Here is a 20,551-nt window from a genome sequence, read left to right as displayed (position 1 = left end):
TAATACAAGCCTGCTCTGCTAGGTACCCACGATATGCAGACTGGTACAGAAAAACTGCCTGAGCTTAGTCCTTATAAATCCATAAGGAATTCCCAGACATACTGGTTTGACCTAAGCCTAGTGAACTGAAACAAAAACGGTAGTCACTGCCAGATGCAGGACTGTCAGAGAACACCAGTATAGATCATAAACTAGGAAACTGCTCCTTTGCTGACTGTTGAGACTTCCCAGGTTTTCCTATAACTAGCTTGACTCTACCAGCAGGAGTTGATGATTAAAAAAACTTTTCAGAAATGCAGGGCTGTCAGAGAAAACCCAAGTTACTAAAGCACTGGATAAAATGGTTATATTCCAACCAGCAGCTGTTGACAGGAGAAAAATCTTCCAAAGGAACAGAAAACAGAGGTTAAGAAAACCCATCCACTCTCCTGAGGACACTAGCAAAAACAAACTAGTTGTGAGCAGAGTTATCCTGTGCTGGCTAACATTTTCTTGCTGTTATCAATGTCAATTTCTCCTGTAGGCAGCAGAAAAACCCAAAGATTTAGGATTTCTTGTGCCCCCAAACAGACTAAAAAAATATTGTATTCTGTACGCAGTTTATAGGTGTAAAATGAAGCATGTTTGCAGTATTATGCAAAAAATGAACAGTATCATTTTGTGACATTTCAGGAAAAAAAAAAAAAAAAAATAAAAAATTAAGCCCTAAATGTTAAAAAAACACATCTCACCAACCGTACACAATGCACACCACCATGCGTGTTAAATGGAATATACCACAACTAAACAAATACTTTTAAAAAGAAACCTTTTTGGTAGTTATGGTCCTTTATGAAACGTTATCTCTATATGTTAACAAAAGATCATTGTGCAGAAAAAAAAATAAACATATGAAGGTTACCATGCCACCAAAGTATTTTTTTTTTTTATACCAGTTACTCATTAATCTAGCTTTAGTGATAATTACTTTACAATATGATTAGCAGACACAAAACAAACAAAATACAGATTATCTTCTTGCCATTTTTCCATTTGCCCACAGTGCAAATGGAAATCTTACATAACCTATAGCAGGCAGTTTTAGATATTGTATTCCATTCACATGCCAGCAGAAGACAGTGCTAGCACTTACAAGAGTCTTACAAAGTTAATGACAGTTTAGGAGATCGGTATATCAGGAATTCAACAGCTTACACAAGCAGCATGCAAAATAAATACTTGAGTTACTATTTGTAGAGACACTAATCCCAGAGTCTTTTATTAAGAGATATCGTTACCAATCCTTTAAACTAACAAGAAAAAAAACCCCAAAAAACCTTATATGGCGCCATCTATCTATCTTTCTATCTACATACACACACAGTTGTGCTCATAAGTTTATATACCCTGGCAGAATTTATGATTTCTTGGCCCATTTTTTCAGAGAATATGAACACCACAAACTTTTTTCACTCATGGTTAGTGTTTGGCTGAAGCCATTTAATATCAATCAACTGTGTTTACTCTTTAAATCATAATGACAACAGAAACTACAAGTTGACACAAAGGGGTTTGAAACTTTGAACAGCTATTAAAGGCAACCATCCTCACCAGTGATCTGTTTGCTTGTAATTAGTGTGTGTGTGTGTATAAAAGGTCAATGAGTTTCTGGACTCCTGACAGACCCTTGCATCTTTCATTCAGTGCTGCACTGACATTTCTGGATTCTGAATCATGGGGAGAGCAAAAGATTTGTCAAACGATCTGCAGGAAAAGGTAGTTGAACTGTATGAAACAGGAAAGGGATATAAAAAGATTTTCAAGTAATTGAGAATGCCAATCAGCAGTGTTCAAACTAATCAAGAAGTGGAAGATGAGGGGTTCTGTTAAAAACAAACCACGGTCAGGTAGACCAAGTAATGTTGCAGCCACAACTGCTAGGAAAACCATTCGGGATGCAAAGAAAAACCCCACAAATGACTTCATGTGAAATACAGGACTCCCTGAAAACATGTGGTGTGGGCTGTTTCAAGATGCACAATAAGGGGGCACTTGAAGATGTACTGCATGGTCGAGTTGCCAGAAGAAAGCTATTACTACGCAAATGCCACAAAGTATCCCGCTTACAATACACAGAGACAAGCCTCCAACCTTCTGGCACAAAGTCATTTGGAGTGATGAGACCAAAATTTAGCTTTTTGGCCACAACCATAAGTGCTACATTTGGAGAGGAGTCAACAGGGACTATGATGAAAAGGTACACCATGCCTACTGTGAAACACGGAGGTGGATCGCTGAGGTTTTGGGGATGTGTGCGCAACAAAACGCACAGGAAATTTGATGGCAAGATGAATGCAGAATGTTATCAAAAAATACTGGAGGAAAATTTGCAATCAGCCCGGAAGCTGCGCATGGGACGTATTTGGACATTCCAACATGGCAACGATCCTAAACACAAGGCCAAGTCGACCTGTCATTGGCTACAACAGAATAAAGTGAAGGTCCTGGAGTGGCCATCTCAGTCTCCCAACCTCAATATCATCGAGCCACTCTGGGGAGATCTCCCAACCTCAATATCATCGAGCCACTCTGGGGAGATCTCAAATGTGCAGTTCATGCAAGACAGCCTAAGAGTTTACAAGAACTGGAGGCTTTTTGCCATGAAGAATGGGCAGCTTTACCATCTAAGATAAAGCGCCTCATCCACAAATACCACAAAAGACTTCAAGCTGTCATTGATGTTAAGGCTCCGTTCACATCTAGGTGTTTCGGGGCGTTTTTGGGGAGTTTTTCTGCTCTAGGATCAGCTCTCAAAACGCCCAACAAGACAAATCCTATTCATTTCAATGGCCCCTGTTCACATCTGAGCGTTTTGATGCTGTAAGCAAAACGCTTAACGCTCAAAAAAAGTACATGAGCTTCTTTTTGGGCAGATTACAGGCGTTTTCCATTGGTTTCTATTCAATCTAAAAACGCCTGCACAAAAAACGCCTGTAAATCGCGGTAAAAATCGCAGTAAAACGCGTAAAAACGATACGCTCAGGTGTGAATGTAGCCTAAAAGGGAGCAATAAACGGTATTAAGAATTTAATTTGGGTAGTTTCTGTTGTCATTATGATTTAAAAAGAGTAAACACAGTTGACTTATAATAAATGGCTTCAGCCAAACACTAACCATGAGTGAAAAAAGTTTTTGTGTTATTCATATTCTCTGAAAAATGGCCAAGAAATCCTAAATTCTGCCAGGGTATGTAAACTTCTAAGCACAACTGTACATATTGATTAGTCATAACATTATGGACACTTTATGAACACCCACTATAACCTTTCAAGGCTTGAATTCCACTAGACCTCTAAAGGTATGTTGTGGTATCTGGCAACAAACCATCAGTAGCAGATCCTTTGTCAAATGTGTTGCTAACCAGTTAGATTGAGATCCGGGGAATTTGAAGGCCAAGTCAAAATAACCCTGTGGTGTTCCTCAATTCATTCTCAAATTCATTAGACAAGGCCACCTCCTTCCATTGCTCCATGGTCTAGTTATTATGCCCATGTGCCTATTGTAGGCATTTTTTGCTGTGGACAGGTCAGCATGAGCACCCTGACCAGTCTGTGGCTACAAAGCCCCATACGCAACAAATTGCAATGCACTGCGTGTTCGGACACCTTTTTATTGGAACCAGCCAACTTTTTCAGCAATTTGAGCTGCAGTAGCTTGTCTAATGGATATGACTACAGGGGCCAGCCTCCTTTCCACACATGCATCAGTGAGTCTTGACAGCCCATGACCCTGTCGCAGCTTTCTTCCTTGGGCCACTTTTAGTAGGTCCTGACCACTGGAGGCTGGGAACATGCCACAAGAGCTTTCCAGTTTTGGAAAGGCTCTGACCCAGTCTACCAACCATACAATTAAAGCCCCGTACACACTGTTATACCTGAAGGGTTTCACATGTACTGTCACTTTAAGGCTGGCTCCACCCAGGAGTGATGACAAGGGTCAAGGGGCAGAGTGGCCATCTTTAGACACATGTAGAGATGTATTGATATGCAGAGCTGTCCTGTAATGCTGTACAGTGAGTCCTGAATAAACAACCGTTGTTCCAGACCAGAGTCCTGTGTCTCTCACAACACGGAGAATATAACAGTGGCGACGAGGATGGGATTTACAAGGTTACTATCCGTGTGAGAAAGGAAAGGAAGAAAAAAAACTCTGGATTGTCAGGAATACAAAACCCACAGAGCCCAGCAGGAAAATGTCATTGATCGGGACATTAAGTGAATTTGATGGCGAACAGACAACGTGGATTTCTTGGATTGAAAGATTAGAACAATATTTCTGTGCAAATGCCATCCCAGACGACAGGCAAGTAGCAGTTTTTCTGACACTGGTTGGTGCTAGGACATATGACACTCTTAGGGATCTCCTTTTCCCTGAAAAACCAGCAACTAAGACTTTGGCAGAGCTCCTGACACTGTTAGGGAATCACTTCCAGCCTAAACCACTAGAGATTGCAGAAAGATTCAGGTTCTATCAGCGGCAGCAGCAGCCGGGTGAAGATATTAAGGCTTATGTGCTCGCCCTTCGCAGACTAGCCTCAACCTGTTCTTTTGGGGAGTATTTACCAACTGCACTGAGGGATAAGTTTGTCATGGGACTGAATAGTGAGTCTAGCCAAAAGAGACTGTTAACAGAGGAAGACCTTACCCTTACAAAGGCAATTGAGATAGCTTCAGTGATGGAAATGGCTGTGAAAGATACAGAAGCTTTGAACCCCCAGAGCAGAAGGGGAGAGGTTAAAGAGGAAGTTTTCAGAACAGCAGTCAAGCAAACTGCAGCTAACTGTAAATGTAGAACCTCACCAACCAGGACGTCAGCTTGCTACCGTTGTGGGAATACAGACCATGATCACAAAGTCTGCCGGTTTAAGGATCAGCTCTGTCATAATTGTGGAAAGGCAGGCCATCTGAAACGAGTATGTCGTAGTAAGAAGGTGCGAAATAAACAACCTCTGAACCCCAGGACAAAGGCATATATGGTGGGAAGATATACATCGTCATCTGAATCAGAGGATGAGGAAGTGCTCCACAGATTGGACATACATCATATGCATTCAGCACCCTCAGCAATGACTGTAGAGGTAACCGTGGAAGGAAAGAAACTCAAGATGGATGTAGACACAGGAGCAGCAGTTTCAGTTATCACCCAGAAACAATGGAGAAAACTTCTGATCCGAACAACTGTCCGTCCAACACCAATCAAACTGCAGACATATTCAAAGCAGATACTCCACCCACTGGGGTACGTGAAAGTACAGGTATCCTACAAGGGTCAGACAAAGAGAATGCCATTATATATCCTAGAACATGGGGGACCCCCTCTTTTTGGGAGAGACTGAATTGCTCACTTTGGCATGCCAGACATCGCCATTAACCCCTGCAACACCGTGACCATCCCATCAGGGGATGAAGAGGGATGGGTGAAGTCCCTGAAACAGCGATTCCCGCAAGTCTTTGATAACCATTTGGGAAAAATAAAGCATGACTGTGTGAGACTCAGGCTGAAACCCAATGCCCAGCCTAGGTTCTTCAAAGCTCGGACGGTACCTTTCGCACTCCGAGCAGGTGTGGAAGCTGAACTAAGCCGGCTGGAGGAACAAGGTGTCATCTCAAAGGTAGAGCACAGCGAGTGGGCATCACCAGTTGTACCAGTAAAGAAAGCGAATGGGGACTTACGCATTTGTGGCGATTTCCGCATGGCACTAAATTCTCAACTGGAGATAGACCAGTATCCCCTACCCAGAGTAGATGACATTTTTGCCTCTCTTGCAAGAGGTCAAAAGTTCACCAAGCTTGATCTCAGGCAAGCTTATTTACAGTTTGAGGTCCACCCTTCGTCCCGCAAGTTTCTAACAATCAACACTCACAAGGGACTGTATGAATACAATCGGATGGTGTTTGGGGTAGCCTCCGCCCCAGCCATTTGGCAACGCAAAATGGATGAGATTTTGGCGGACATTCCTTTCACACAGTGCCTGTTAGATGACATGCTCATCACGGGCCTGACGGACCAGGAACACAAGCATAACGTGGAGCTTGTGTTGGCGAGACTGCAAGAGCAGGGTCTAAAAGTGAACTTGGCGAAATGCCAATTCATGGTACCTAAATTGGAGTTTTGTGGCCACCTTGTGGATGCAGAGGGTATACACACCACGGAAGCCAAAGTTGATGCTTTAGTAAAAGCTCCAGCCCCGACCAACGTACAGCAGCTGCGATCATACCTGGGCTTGCTGAACTATTACCACAAATTCCTGCCGGATCTAGCACACACTTTGTTTCCATTAAACAAGCTTTTGGAGACGCACTCCAGATGGAACTGGTCGGCTGCATGCCAACGTGCTTTTGAAGTTTCTAAGCGAAAGCTGTTGGCGTCACGCATGCTCGTGCACTATGACCTCCAAAGGCCTCTCACCTTGGCTTGTGATGCCTCACCCTATGGTCTAGGGGCTGTACTATCTCACGTTTTGCCAGATGGGTCAGAGAAACCTGTGGCATTCGCCTCCAGGTCCTTGACAAAAGCAGAAAGCAATTACTCTCACATTGACAAAGAGGCTCTGGCGCTCATATGGGCAATTAAGAAGTTTCATCTTTACCTGTATGGTAGGGAATTCACCATACTGACTGATCATAAACCACTCCTTCAGATCTTTAGCCCTGACAAAGGCATCTCCCAGACGACTGCAGCCCGTCTTCAACGCTATGCCCTATTCTTGGGAGCATATAGCTACAAAATCCAGTATCGCAGCCATGATGCCAACGCTAATGCAGACGCCATGTCCCGTCTGACAAGGACATTAACAGACTCTTCTCCACCTGTCAAGAGTTGTCGTTACACCAGCCTGTCCTTTCTGTCTTCCGGGGAAGTAGCAGCCCATACAGCCAAGGATACCTTCCTTAAGACAATACTCTCCTGGGTACGGTACGGTTGGCCTGCAACTGTCACACAGGATTATGAGCCTTACTTCCGTAGGCGTCTGGAATTAACTGTGTCTGGCAACTGTGTTTTATGGGGAGACCGAGTGATCGTTCCACAGACCCTCCGGAGACACATTCTGGAATTGCTACATACTGGTCATCCCGGGGGCACACGTATGAAACAAAAGGCCCGAGGCTATGTGTGGTGGCCGAACCTCGACTCCGATATCACGACATATGTGAATGCGTGTGCTGGATGTGCACAAACTGCGAGAGACCCTCCTCGAGGGTGCGTCCAGCCCTGGACTTGGCCCACGGTTCCCTGGTTTCGCCTACACTTGGACTTTGCAGGCCCGATCAGAGGACACACCTTTTTGATCATTATTGATGCCCATTCAAAGTGGCCTGAGGTCGTTCCTGTTACTCAGCCAACGACTAAGGCGACGATTTCCATACTGTTACATCTCGCTGCTACGTTTGGATACCCCAGAGAAATTGTCACAGACAACGGTGCACAATTCACAAGCCAGGAGTTTCAGGGTTTCCTGACTGCCCACAACATCAAACACAAGTTGACCGCACCTTACCACCCGGCTACAAATGGTCAAGCAGAAAGGTTTGTACAGACCTTCAAACGCTATTTCAAAGCTACTGTGGCTACAAGTAAACAGTCCCTGTCACCCCAGCAGCTGGACTTCTTCCTTTCTGCTTACAGAACCACACCACATGCAACCACTGGGAAAACTCCAGCTGAACTTCTTTTGGGTCGGCAGCCATGGACTGTTTTGGATATGCTCCGCCCTCAAACGGTCCAGGAACATGTACGGCAGTCCCAAGACAAGAGGGTCGAACACAACGAGATTCCCCGGTTTACAGCCCAGCAAAAGGTATGGGCCCGATCTTATGGCGCTTCCAACACTCGTTGGCTTCCTGCTATCGTCGCAGAGACTTTGGGACCCAAAATGTATAGGGTCTGCCTGGAAGATGGTTCCATTTGCAGAAGGCATGCGGACCAATTGCGTCCTCGTTCTCAGCTGCCCGAATCCCTGACATCGGCTGCACCTCCAGTGTCTCAAGGATCTGCTCCTACCGGATCAGGAGGCATTGAGACTGATGCTTGGGGAGACTCTGAACTTTTGAACTCAGCTCCAACAGAGCCCTCCAGCCCTGGTCCAGAGGTCTGCTCACCCTCTGAGCTAAGGAATCCCCTCTTGGCCCCGCCGGTGTCCATTCCGGCCAGCCCTGCTTCCTCCAGCCCTGAGTCGCTGGGTGCCCGTCCTCAACGACACTGTCGCCCTCCTGACCGGTTTCAAATGAAAGACCGGTTACGAGACTTTCGACGGGCCCGCCGAAAGTGATCCGCTGCCATTTTCTCCCCGGAGCTTCCCTGGAAGTTGTTCTCACATCCGGACATGGAAGAAACCATGTAAATCTCCTGAGTTGGAGGACTGTATTGGACAATTATGAGTTACTGTTTTATGCCTGTTCTCGTTTTGTTGTTGTTTTTTTTTTTGTTTTTTGTTTTTTTTTTTAGGTATGGATGGAAGGTGTTATACCTGAAGGGTTTCACATGTACTGTCACTTTAAGGCTGGCTCCACCCAGGAGTGATGACAAGGGTCAAGGGGCAGAGTGGCCATCTTTAGACACATGTAGAGATGTATTGATATGCAGAGCTGTCCTGTAATGCTGTACAGTGAGTCCTGAATAAACAACCGTTGTTCCAGACCAGAGTCCTGTGTCTCTCACAACACGGAGAATATAACACACACGATAAGATTATCGAACGATCTGTCGTCCGTTTTTTGTGGCATGCTAGTCTGATGTGGAAAGTGAATTATTTTTTCATACGAATTTTCCCGTACGACAGAAATCTACTTCAGAAGTGATGTCATGTGTTGGATTGTTTTGTATGTGTTCTTTCGTCTGAGCATGCCCAGTCTTGCTCTTAAGATTTTTTTTCCGTCGAAATCTGTACTAATGAGACGAAAATCGGACATTGTATTACGGACGACAAAAATTTTATAGCCTGCACATCAGGATTTTTTCGGCCGAAAAGTCAGTCGCCTGTCGAAAGTACCATACTAACAATCTGAAAATCGGCAGATCGGTCGGACAAATGTTCCCTTCAGATTTTCTTATTGTGTGTACTGGCCTTTAGCCCTAATCAAAGTCACTCAATTTCTTACATTTGCCCATTTTTTCTGCTTTCAACAACTTCAGGGACAACATGTTAATTTACTGCCTGATGTATACAACGCACTTTCAGGTGCCACAGTCATATTGTTATGGTTGATCGGGAGAATATATACAACACTATCAATATGAACCATAATCACCTTTATGCCATGAACGAAAAAGTATATTCCCTGCCACCACACGCATTTCCAAAAAATGCTAGTTGTATTAATTCTTCAGAATAAACGCTGTCCTTAACTGATTAATTCCAGTAAAGTTTGTCGTCACTTGAGAAATTTCAGTATGCACTAAAATTCTCCTTAAGGAATGGCTTTGATGGTGGGAAGGGATGACAGCTTGAAGCAGGTCGAACTACCACCAATGCTCCCATCACCTTTTAGTATTATGTCAATTTAATTAATCCAAACAGGATCCCAGCTACAAGTAAATTGTAAATTACAATAATTTGTATTGAAGACCGTAATAAATATTTCCAAACTCATACTATCCTCTTCCCACAACATTAACAGGTCCATCCATGCACCTGTCATACCACTGAATGTTGGGGAAAAAAAGATGATGATCTGAAAACACGTAGAATTCCTCCCACTATACCATACATAAAATTTGCAAGAAAGGGAGAAAATTATGCATGCCTCTTTATTTCCTATAGTAACTACCATTAATCACAATATTATGGGTTAGCGGAATCTAATATAATTTTGAAAGCTTCCCATAACCACTATAACATTTCAGGATGTTATCTCAAAGCTACAATGGCCAAATCATGAGGACTTGATTACAAGGATTTTACATACAGAATTTTCCACAGGAAAGTATTCTTCAAAAGACAAAACTGGCTTGGAATTCCTGCTGAAGCCTATGGTCCAAAGCCCGTAAATGTGTGTTCATCCATTCTCCCAGTTTCTCCACTAAAGGACTAATACCCGATATTATGAGTTGCACTTCAGAAGGAACTCCAGATTTACAGATTTTGTTAAAATGATGGAAGACAGGGATTATCGGTGAATTCACATACAGGAAATTTGACTTGCCTATTTTTACTATGAAGCCCCAGCTCTTACCATACGCAATGTCAACTAATGCTCTCTGGAAGAGTGCTGTTGGGTCCGCCCTCAATGTCCTATATACTTCAATATCTTTCAATTGCCAAACCCTGGACATTAGGGACCATGACTGCACCCCCTTTTATCTGTAGTGTCTCTAATAACCAAATCTCTTTCAGTGTAAAATGGCTGCCTTCTCTTCTTTGTTTTCAGCTGCATCAAATCATGTTCTACCTCATACTGGAAGATTTCCACAAACTGACTCCTAGCTTGCACTGGAAAGAAATAACTATCTCCCATGTCAGATCTAGATGTACTATCTTTTCCAGAAAAGCCCCATATGTTCTCACAGTCCAATCCTTCAGCGCATGCATATCTTAAAAAGCAAAAGAAACTGGGCACCTCTGTCAGGCTAACGAGTTAAGAAATACTTGCAGAGCATTAAACCCCTCACAAATCTATAAACATCCAGTAGGGAATTGAAAATGTCAAAATGATACACAACACAGCCTAAACCTTGAACATCTCAGACACAAAAATAAAGTAAATAAGTATTGGAACAAGTCACAATTTTTCTGGGTAAGTATATTGTTTTTTAAAGGTGCTATTGACATTAAATTTTCACCATGTCTGTAACAACCAATGCAATCCATACAAAGAAATCAAAATAAAACAAGTTCAGAAATTAAGTTAAGTGTAAGAAAATGGAATGACAGGGAGGCGGTCATATGACCTTTTAACTGTGACATTAATATATATGTTCTCGTTTTTCCTATATTGCATTTTATATTTTTATAGAATTTTTTAGAATTTTATTCTTTTATTTTTCATATGGATTTTTCTCCTTTTATAATGGAATGTGGTATCAGATTTCATTGATGTACATCCATAAAGTTGATCCCGCCATATGCCTGTGTGTGTGTCTCAGTTATATATATATATATATCTCTCTATATATCTAGTGGCGGACATGCGGATTGACGGTTATTTAATAAGAATTACTTGTTGGCTTTCACGGTCCAAGGTGCGGAACATTAAGATATGTTTCTGTATGCGTCACCCATTCTACTTCCTGTACTTGTTTAGCCGTGATTGGATTGGCGGTTCGGCTCATCCCTAATGGTCTTTGAACCGTGGGTATTTACTTCCTGCCGTTCCATCTCTTATCTACATTTACGGAAGTGACGCTTATCATGAAGTCACTTCCGATTTGATATTGAGGCTTGGGTCGCACGCCGGTGTAACGTTAAAAACCCTACCTCGTGAAAATTCCCTACCCTCGTCACTTCCTGTGCACCTACGTCATGGAACAGCTGAGCAGCTTACCACTGCGCATGCTCACAGCTCCGGAGGGTAGGGGGGAATTTAGGGTTTGGTAATGTTACACCGCATCAGCTGTTGCCGCGGGTACATTACATAATCTTCGCTGCAACATTAAATCATCTCCGCTCCTACCCCTGTGACTTCCCTGATCTCGGCTACTAAATGTAAAAGCGGTGGGTGTATGAAAATATAAATCACGGAGATCTCGGCTCAGTGAGTTATATTTTCATAGACCTGCCGCCGCTTGACCCCCGTTCTACCTTATGGGAAGCCCTGGCATCCTCTGTTGAAACTCCTCAGCCACCCCTTTTTGAGCATCTAGTGTTAGTGACAGTTTATAACCAGCTTTATACGACCCATTTACTATATGGTAATTTGGGTTCATATCCTCCGGTGAGCGCATTCATACAGGCATACCCCGCTTTTAAGTACACAATGGGACCAGAGCATGTATGTAAAACGAAAATGTACTTAAAGTGAAGCAATACCTTTTTTCATTTCCTAGGCAAGCTGGCTGGCCACAAATAGCATATGCTGTAGTCCTGGGTCCCCTCACATTGCTCCCTAATTTTGGTATCCCTGTCACTTATGGTTTGGGAGTAGTGCCATGTCAAGCTGACCAAGATTTCCCATAGACGCCAATGTTAAAAACTGGGAGTAATGCCATGCCAAGCTGACCAGGCTGTGTCCGTACTCGCGAGTGTACGTAAAGTGAGTGTACTTAAAACGGGGTATGCCTGTATTAACTCTACTGGTGTAGGGATTCTTGCACTATCCACCATCACGTCTACAAAATTTGAATGCTACCTTTCTCACTTGGGACTGATTTTGCAATAATTTGGATTTGTTTATTTCACTATTGTTCACATGATTTGCACATTTTAATAAGTTTATACATGTTGATTAGCGCTGCACTCATTGTTTAATTTTACATTTGTACAACACCTGGAGTGCTGGCAGATCACTATTTTTCAGTTAGCGCAGTTTGAATACACATTCCAGTCAGAGCTGGAAACATGGAAGGAAGACCGGGTATAGATGGATGCCGTTGAACGCTTCTTTTTAAGGTAAGTTTAACATAATGTACTAGAACGCTTCTTTTTCAGGTAAGTTTAACATGATGTACTAGTATGCGATGCATACTAGCACATTATGCCTTTGCCTTGCAGGTAGGTTTAAAAAAAAAAAAGTTTACAACCGCTTTAATGGTTCAATTTAGATAGTTGCATGCAGTGCACTTTAACTGTGTGCTCTTAAACTTGTATGAAGCACTATTGTTTTTTCTTCACAGAGTAATGACAGGGACCCTGGTTATGACACATTCACCACGCTAAGTATCAGGGGTCTTTTTACTGTGGAAATGTGTAACGGCTTGTAACTGCATCTTTTCTTGTATAAATATGGAAAGGAAATCAGGCAGTAATCTCAACTAAAAATTAAAACACAATTCTAATTGTTAGGTAGGCCTGCAATTTTTTTTGTAGTTGTAGCAAAGCATTGCCATTTGCAACTGAACTTGCTGCAAATCCAATTAAATTCTTACCCATCTAGGATGGACTCTCGACAGCAGTACAAATTGTCAAACTTCTGTTTGGTAACAGAGTCATTAACATTCATGGCAGGGACACACAGTTTTCCGGCCTTAGACAACTGGTACAAGCTGGAAAAAAAAAAAAAAAAATTGTGTTAGTACAATATAATATAATTTCACATTTTTAGGCACAGTTAAACACCTATATACATAATCAGGACTTATTCCTCTGGAGCCTTCCTGGCTCTAGAATACTGTAGCAGTCAGTCCTTTGCTCTAGTAATTATGGTGGTCACTTCCTTACGATAGTGCTGCTATGGTACCTATATTCTGGCCCTAGTGGAGAGGAAGGGATTTTTAACTTACCTTACCCTGCCTACAGAAGGATTGGGCCCTAGAAAACCGAAAACCTGGGCCAACCCATTATAACTCCTCCTACTCTCAGGCTTCAGTTTTATGGCAAAACAGAACAAACTGAGATTATATGGGGTATGACCTGTGTCCCTCAATGAACTCCAAAAAATGTGATTTTTATCTTACTGTAAAAATCCTTTTCTCTAAAGTTCATTGACAGACACAGCTCTAGAATCTTAACCATTGGGCTATGCTGCCCCCTACAGGAGTAGGACACTAGGCAGGAAAAAGCTTTACCACACCTATGGGGCAGTCCCAAGGGATATACTTCCACACTCTGCTATAGGCATTCAGTTTTGTAGCAAGCATTGTCAGAAGAAAGATAACCCAACTCAATATAGGGGTGGGTGCTGTGTCCATCAATGAACATCAGAGACTAAGATTTTACAGTAAGACAAAAATCCCATTTTCTCTTTCGTTCACCGACAGACACAGCTCCAGAATCTTCTTAACCATTGGGACCTCCCACAGCAGTGTTAAACATGAGGAGTGGGAAAAAAAACAGCATAAAATTTTTCCCAAAAGGCTAAACCTGGCCAACCAGGTAACATGAAGCTCAACCAGGAACAACTGGAGCTCACCTGAAAACAATACAGCATCAAAGAGGACCAGGTCCACTTAAACAGTGGCCTACAAAACCTTGCGGCCAAAAGAAGCATCCGCAGCTGCCAGTACATCCACTTTATAAAATTTTGTGAAAGTGCGCACAGACGACCAGGTGGCCGCCTTGCAAACCTGAATCGCCAACGTATGATGATGGAAAACCCAAGAGGCACTAAGCGCCTATGTAGAAAGCGCCTTAACAGGGAATGGAGGAACCTGCCCCACTGTCTGTCTTGTCCATCTGGAAATGGTTGTGCAGATGCCACCAGCCCTTTGCGAGGTCCATCCATAAGGACAAACAGTAAGGCTGATTTCCTAAACGACTCGGTTGCTGCAAGGTATACCCCGAGCACCCGACCCACATGCAGAGTGCAAGGCAATCTCCCTAGGATGCTTAGGACACAGGGAAGGCAACACAATGTCTTCATTCAGATAGAAACCAGAAACAACCTTAGGAAGGAAAGGCTAATAAGGGTGAAACGCCACTATTTCTGTGAGCCACCAGGTAAGGTGAACGACAAGACAATGCCGCCAGCTCAGACACCCTGCATGCAGAAGTAATTGCCACCAAGAAGGCTACCTTCTGGGACAATGTAAGTAGAAGAAGCTCGCAAATATCTTTGAAAGGTGGTTACTGGAGAATCAAAAGCACGAAATTTAGATCCCACGGGGGCAACAGAGACCGTACTGGGGGAGCCCAAGTGGCGAACACCCTGAATAAGAGTGCGAACCAAAGAATGCATAGCCAAAGACGGTAAAAGAAAACCACCCAAAAACCTGGCCCTTGAGGGTACCCAAGGCGAGGCGCTGCTCAACACCTCCGAGGAATGCCAAAAGGGAACAGGGTTGACACCACGCAATGTACGCCTTACAGGAGCGATGGTAAATCTTCCTAGGAGGTAGATTTTATAGCCTTTAACAGCATGGGAATCCCTGGTTCATACAACCCCTATCCTTCAGCACCCATTAACCACTTTACCTCCGCTCACATGGAGGCTACTGCGGCACTTTGCCACGATCCCGTCCAGCGACGTAGACCTACGTCGCTGGACTCCTCCCCCTGTAGGCGGCGCCGGCGCGCCGTTTTCATTCACAGCGGGAGTCAGGCCAGGGGAGGAGCAGCGGCGATCGCCGCTGCTCTTACCCGATCGTCGGGGATCGAGTCTGGAGATCCGCCCGCTGTGTGTAAACACAGCGGGCGGATCTCCATAGTGACAGATCGGAGTGTTCAGCATAGCTGGACATCCGATCTGTCCCTGTCTCACAAAGTCACCTCCCCCCCCCCCACGTCAGTAAGCACCAGGCATACATTAACCCCTCCCTCTCCAATAAAATTAACCCCTTCACTGCCAGTGTCATTTTTACAGTAACAGTGCATATATATATATATAGCACTGATTACTGCAGTAATGTCACTGGTACCCCCAAAAGTGTCAAAAATGTCAGTCAAGGGTCCGATCTGTCCGCCGCAATGTCGCAGTCCCGCAAAAAAAAAAAAAAAAAAAAAAAAAAAAAAAAAAAAAAGAGAAATCTTTCCCGTAGTTAGTAAACCCAATAACTTTTGCGCAAACCAATCAAAATACACTTATCGTGATTTTTTTTTTACTAAACATAGGTAGCAGAAAACAAATTGGCCAAAAATTTTAAAAAAATTTGATTTTTACATTTTTTTGGGGGGGAATTTCATATAAAAGTGAAAAATATTGTTATTTTTTCAAAATAAACGCATTTTTTGTTTATAGCGCAAAAAGTTAAAAATCGCATAGGTGATCAAATACCACCAAAAGAAATCTGTTTGTGCGAAAAAAAAAGGACGTAAATTTCGTTTGGGTACGGCGTCGCACGACCGCGCAATTGTCAGTTAAAGTCGCACAGCGCCGAATCGCAAAAAGTGGCCTGGACGGAAGACAGCAAAATCCTCCGGTGGTAAAGTGGTTAAAGAAAGCGAGGATGCAAAAAGCAGGAAAGCAGGATGGAACATTGGCCCTTGGGCCAAAAGATCTTCTCCGAAAGGAAGTCTCCAAGAAGCAGCGGCGACTAGCCATGCCAGATCAGAGTACCGAGACCAGTGAGGCCAGTCTGGAGCCACTAAAATGGCTGGGATCCCTTCTGCCCCGATCCTGCGCAGGAGGCTTGGCAGAAGCTTGAGAGGGTAGAAGGCGCAATCAGAAAATACTGACCCAAGGGAGCCACTAGTGCGTCTGAGGTGTCCACTAGAGGATCCTGAGACCGTACCTCTGTATCTTACTGTTAGGACAAGAGGCCAACAGGCCCACCTCAGGAATACTCCACTGGAGATACAACTGAAGAGAACACCTTCGGATTAAGTGACCATTCCCCTTGGTCCAACAACAGTCAACTGAGGTAATCTGTCAATTTTACCCTCCAGGAAAGTGTACAACAGAGAGGGCTGGAACGAACAAACGCTCTGCCCACCTTAGTATGCCGGCTACTTCCCGAGCCACCAGGACATTTATTGTGCCCCTTTGGTGATTGACATAGGCCACAGTAGATTAGATGCACCTAAGATGATTGTCCAAAGATCTAGACAAGGATCACTCCGCAAATGGAACACTCGAAGTTCCAGTACATTGATTGGCAGTCTCCAGACTCCAGAATCCAGAGCCCCTGAACACAATCTGTGCCGAGAATGCCCGGACAGGCTGGCATCGGGGATTACCACTGTTCAGTTTAAAGGAAGGAAAGAAAAGTCCTGCCGGAGAAGGAAGCCACCAATGAAGGGAAACTCTTGTAACCCAGCTCAACAGGATTAGGTTGTCTAGAGACTGTGGACCTTGTCCCATTTGACAGAAATCCCTTTGCCGAGATCTCGAATGGAACTGTCTAGAAAAAACGACCGCCTGCTAAACAGAATTGCATCCTGCAATTTCAGAAGTTTGTCCAGATGCAAGACACTCTGGCTGAGCCGCTGAGGTCAAGACCACAGACCGGCCCAGGCAGTCCAACTTGGTGGACGGAACCACAACAGACTTCTGAAAACCAGAATCCCACCGGACTCCTTCAGAGTTTGCAGAATACTTTCCCCGTAGTCCATCGGAAATGTCGGGTACACTGTTCGCATGAAGATGCTTATCCAGGTACCTCAGTACCGCGATCCCCTGCTGACGCAACAAGGCCAGCACCTGGGCCAACGCGGTCATGAAGGTCCGAAAAGCGGAAGTGAGGCCAAGGGCTAACGCTACAACTCACTGCGAATAGCAAAATAAAGGAAATACTTACAGTGCCTTGCGAAAGTATTCGGCCCCCATTGAACTTTGCGACCTTTTGCCACATTTCAGGCTTCAAACAGATATAAAACAAATTTTTTGTGAAGAATCAACAAGTGGGACACAATCATGAAGTGGAACGAAATTTATTGGATATTTCAAACTTTGTAAACAAATAAAAAACTGAAAAATTGGGCAAGCAAAATTATTCAGACCCTTTACTTTCAGTGCAGCAAACTCTCTCCAGAAGTTCAGTGAGGATCTCTGAATGATTCAATGTTGACCTAAATGACTTTTAATGTATTTTTTGAATAAAACCTTATCAGACATATTGCACTAGTGGGGAATGTTTTTTGTTTTCCACGCACATGGGAGCATGAGAGGAAGAGAACCACTGAACCAATCTTGGATTTAACCCTTGCTGATCTCTACTCGTGGGCATTGATTATATGCGAGGTGTGCTCACTTATGAGAGTAAGTGAGCAACGTGATCTGGTGAGTGGCCATTTCTTATTGCCCCCCTGCACTTGGTGGTGGAATACTGGTGACCCTGTTGAACTACACGAATGATTTGCGGTTTGTGAATTGTTGGAGTTTCGGATTCTCAGGGGATGGATGTTTTGATGCACCAACAGTGAATAACTTTACAGGACTATTCTCCATATGCTGGGAGGAGTTCAACACTTACCAGAGTGACATCTTGGGGGACTCTTTATGGTTTATTTTAGAGTCTTTTTTAACACTGTTTCAAGCGCTACTATTATTCTTTGTTTATTGTCCTAAATGACTAATGATGATAAATAGAATCCACCTGTGTGTAATCAAGTCTCCGTATAAATGCACCTGCACTGTGATAGTCTCAGTGGTCAGTTTAAAGCGCAGAGAGCATCATGAGGAACAAGGAACACATCAGGTAGGTCCGAGATACAGTTGTGGAGAAGTTTAAAGCCGGATTTGGATACAAAAAGATTTCCCAAGCTTTAAACATCCCAAGGAGCACTGTGCAAGCGATATTGAAATGGAAGGAGTATCAGACCACTGCAAATCTACGAAGACCTGGCCGTCCCTCTAAACTTTCAGCTCATACAAGGAGAAGGCTGATCAGAGATGCAGCCAAGAGGCCCATGATCACTCTGGATGAACTGCAGAGATCTACAGCTAAGGTGGGAGACTCTGTCCATAGGACAACAATCAGTCGTATACTGCACAAATCTGGCCTTTATGGAAGAGTGGCAAGAAGAAAGCCATTTCTTAAAGATATCCATAAAAAAGTGTTGTTTAAAGTTTGCCACAAGCCACCTGTGAGACACACCAACATGTGGAAGAAGGTGCTCTGGTCAGATGAAACAAAAATCAAACTTTTTGGCAACAATGCAAAATGTTATGTTTGGCGTAAAAGCAACACAGCTCATCACCCTGAACACACCATCCCCACTGTCAAACATGGTGGTGGCAGCATCATGGTTTGGGCCTGCTTTTCTTCAGCAAGAAAGGGAAGATGGTTAAAATTGATGGGAAGATGGATGGAGCCAAATACAGGACCATTCTGGAAGAAAACCTGATGGAGTCTGCAAAACACCCGAGACTGGGACGGAGATTTGTCTTCCAGCAAGACAATGATCCAAAACAAAGCAAAATCTACAATGGAATGGTTCACAAACATATCCAGGTGTTAGAATGGCCAAGTCAAAGTCCAGACCTGAATCCAAACGAGAATCTGTGGAAAGAACTGAAAACTGCTGTTCACAAACGCTCTCCATCCAACCTCACTAGCTCAAGCTGTTTTGCAAGGAGGAATGGGCAAAAATGTCAGTCTCCCGATGGGCAAAACTGATAGAGACATACCCCAAGCGACTTACAGCTGTAATCGCAGCAAAAGGTGGCGCTACAAAAAGTATTAACTTAAGGGGGCTGAATAATTTTGCACGCCCAATTTTTCAGTTTTTTATTTGTTAAAAAAGTTTGAAATATCCAATAAATTTCGTTCCACTTCATGATTGTGTCCCACTTGTTGATTCTTCACAAAAAATTACAGTTTTATATCTTTATGTTTGAAGCCTGAAATGTGGCAAAAGGTTGCAAAGTTCAAGGGGGCCGAATACTTTAGCAAAGAACTGCATGACTGGCATATAATGGAATATGAAGATAAGCATCCTTAATATCGATAGGAGCGAGAAGATCCCCCAGATATAGGGATGCCAATATTGTACGAATGGATTCCATTCGAAACTTCTGTATTAGTGCAAAGCGGTTAAAGCCTTGAGGTCCAGGATTAGACATACCTTCCCTACTTCCCTAGGGACTGTAAACCGGTTGAAAAAACCCTGAAATTGTTCCAAAATCGGAACCGGGATAATCACCCCTTGCAGTAACAAGAATCAGAAAACAAACCGAGGGCGCACCGGCCTAGCGCACTATCGTCAATAATAGGCTTTATTAAATTTAAGTACATATACTCACAAACGTTTAAAAAGGCACATCAAATCTGAACATCTGGCACAATCTTACACGTTGATAGCCATCATCTATTGAGGACATTGTAACTGACGCATTTGGAGGCTTAGCCCCTTCCTCAGAGCCAGAAGAGGCTAAGCTTTGAAACATGTTAGCCATCTATCAAGGACATTGTACCTATCAACGTGATACAGATTGTTCCAGATGTTCGAATTGATGTGCCTTGTTAAACATTTGTTTGTGAGTATATGTACTTACATTTGATAAAGCCTATTATTGATGATAATCCGCTAGGCCAGTGCGCCCTCTGTTTTTTTATTTTAGTGCCTACAGACACCCCCAGTTTTAAAGGACAGCAAGGATGTGGCCAAGTGGGAAGCTAAGTGTGAGTTCCATGGGATACCACCTTTGAATAGGTTGGATAGGCGGCCCATCTCTGAGCGCAAGAGATAAGTGCTACAGCATCAAAATTTGTTTTGGAGCAGTAACAAGTCTCGCACTGCCCCAAGAGACCCCCTAAGTGGTCTGAGGACAAAGCAGGTCGGGGGAAAGAATCTGTTAGATAGACCAAAACGCAATCTTGTAGCCAGAAGGAAACACTTTGTGGAACCTTTGTCCTATACTAGGGAGGTCCACAGATCCAGGGACCAGTGGTCGACATCCCCCCACCCCAGATATGGGTGAGGGCGCCCCTTCATGCTGAGGGAGCCCGTCCACAGGTCTGGAGAGCCTGCTCATGGATAGTCAGACAAGGTCCTCTTGAAACCTCCAGTAGAGGCCCAGAAGGGCTGCTTGTCTTGAGATCC

General features: G+C 43.7%; 1 protein-coding gene across 1 annotated transcript in view; it reads right to left on the bottom strand.

The window, feature by feature from the left end:
• AHCYL2 (adenosylhomocysteinase like 2) overlaps positions 1-20,551 on the bottom strand; it is a 205,250-nt gene that overhangs the window by 24,706 nt on the left and 159,993 nt on the right. Inside the window, exon 8 of the mRNA XM_082256714.1 lies at positions 13,060-13,176. Within this exon, the coding sequence (XP_082112840.1) occupies positions 13,060-13,176 (117 nt within the window). The remainder of the gene's footprint in view (positions 1-13,059; positions 13,177-20,551) is intronic.

The sequence above is a fragment of the Pelophylax lessonae genome (assembly GCF_965119305.1).
Source record: "Pelophylax lessonae genome assembly, chromosome: 4".
Lineage (NCBI taxonomy): Eukaryota > Metazoa > Chordata > Amphibia > Anura > Ranidae > Pelophylax > Pelophylax lessonae.
The sequence above is the reverse complement of the archived record's forward strand: the minus strand, read 5'-3'. Positions and strand labels throughout refer to the sequence as shown.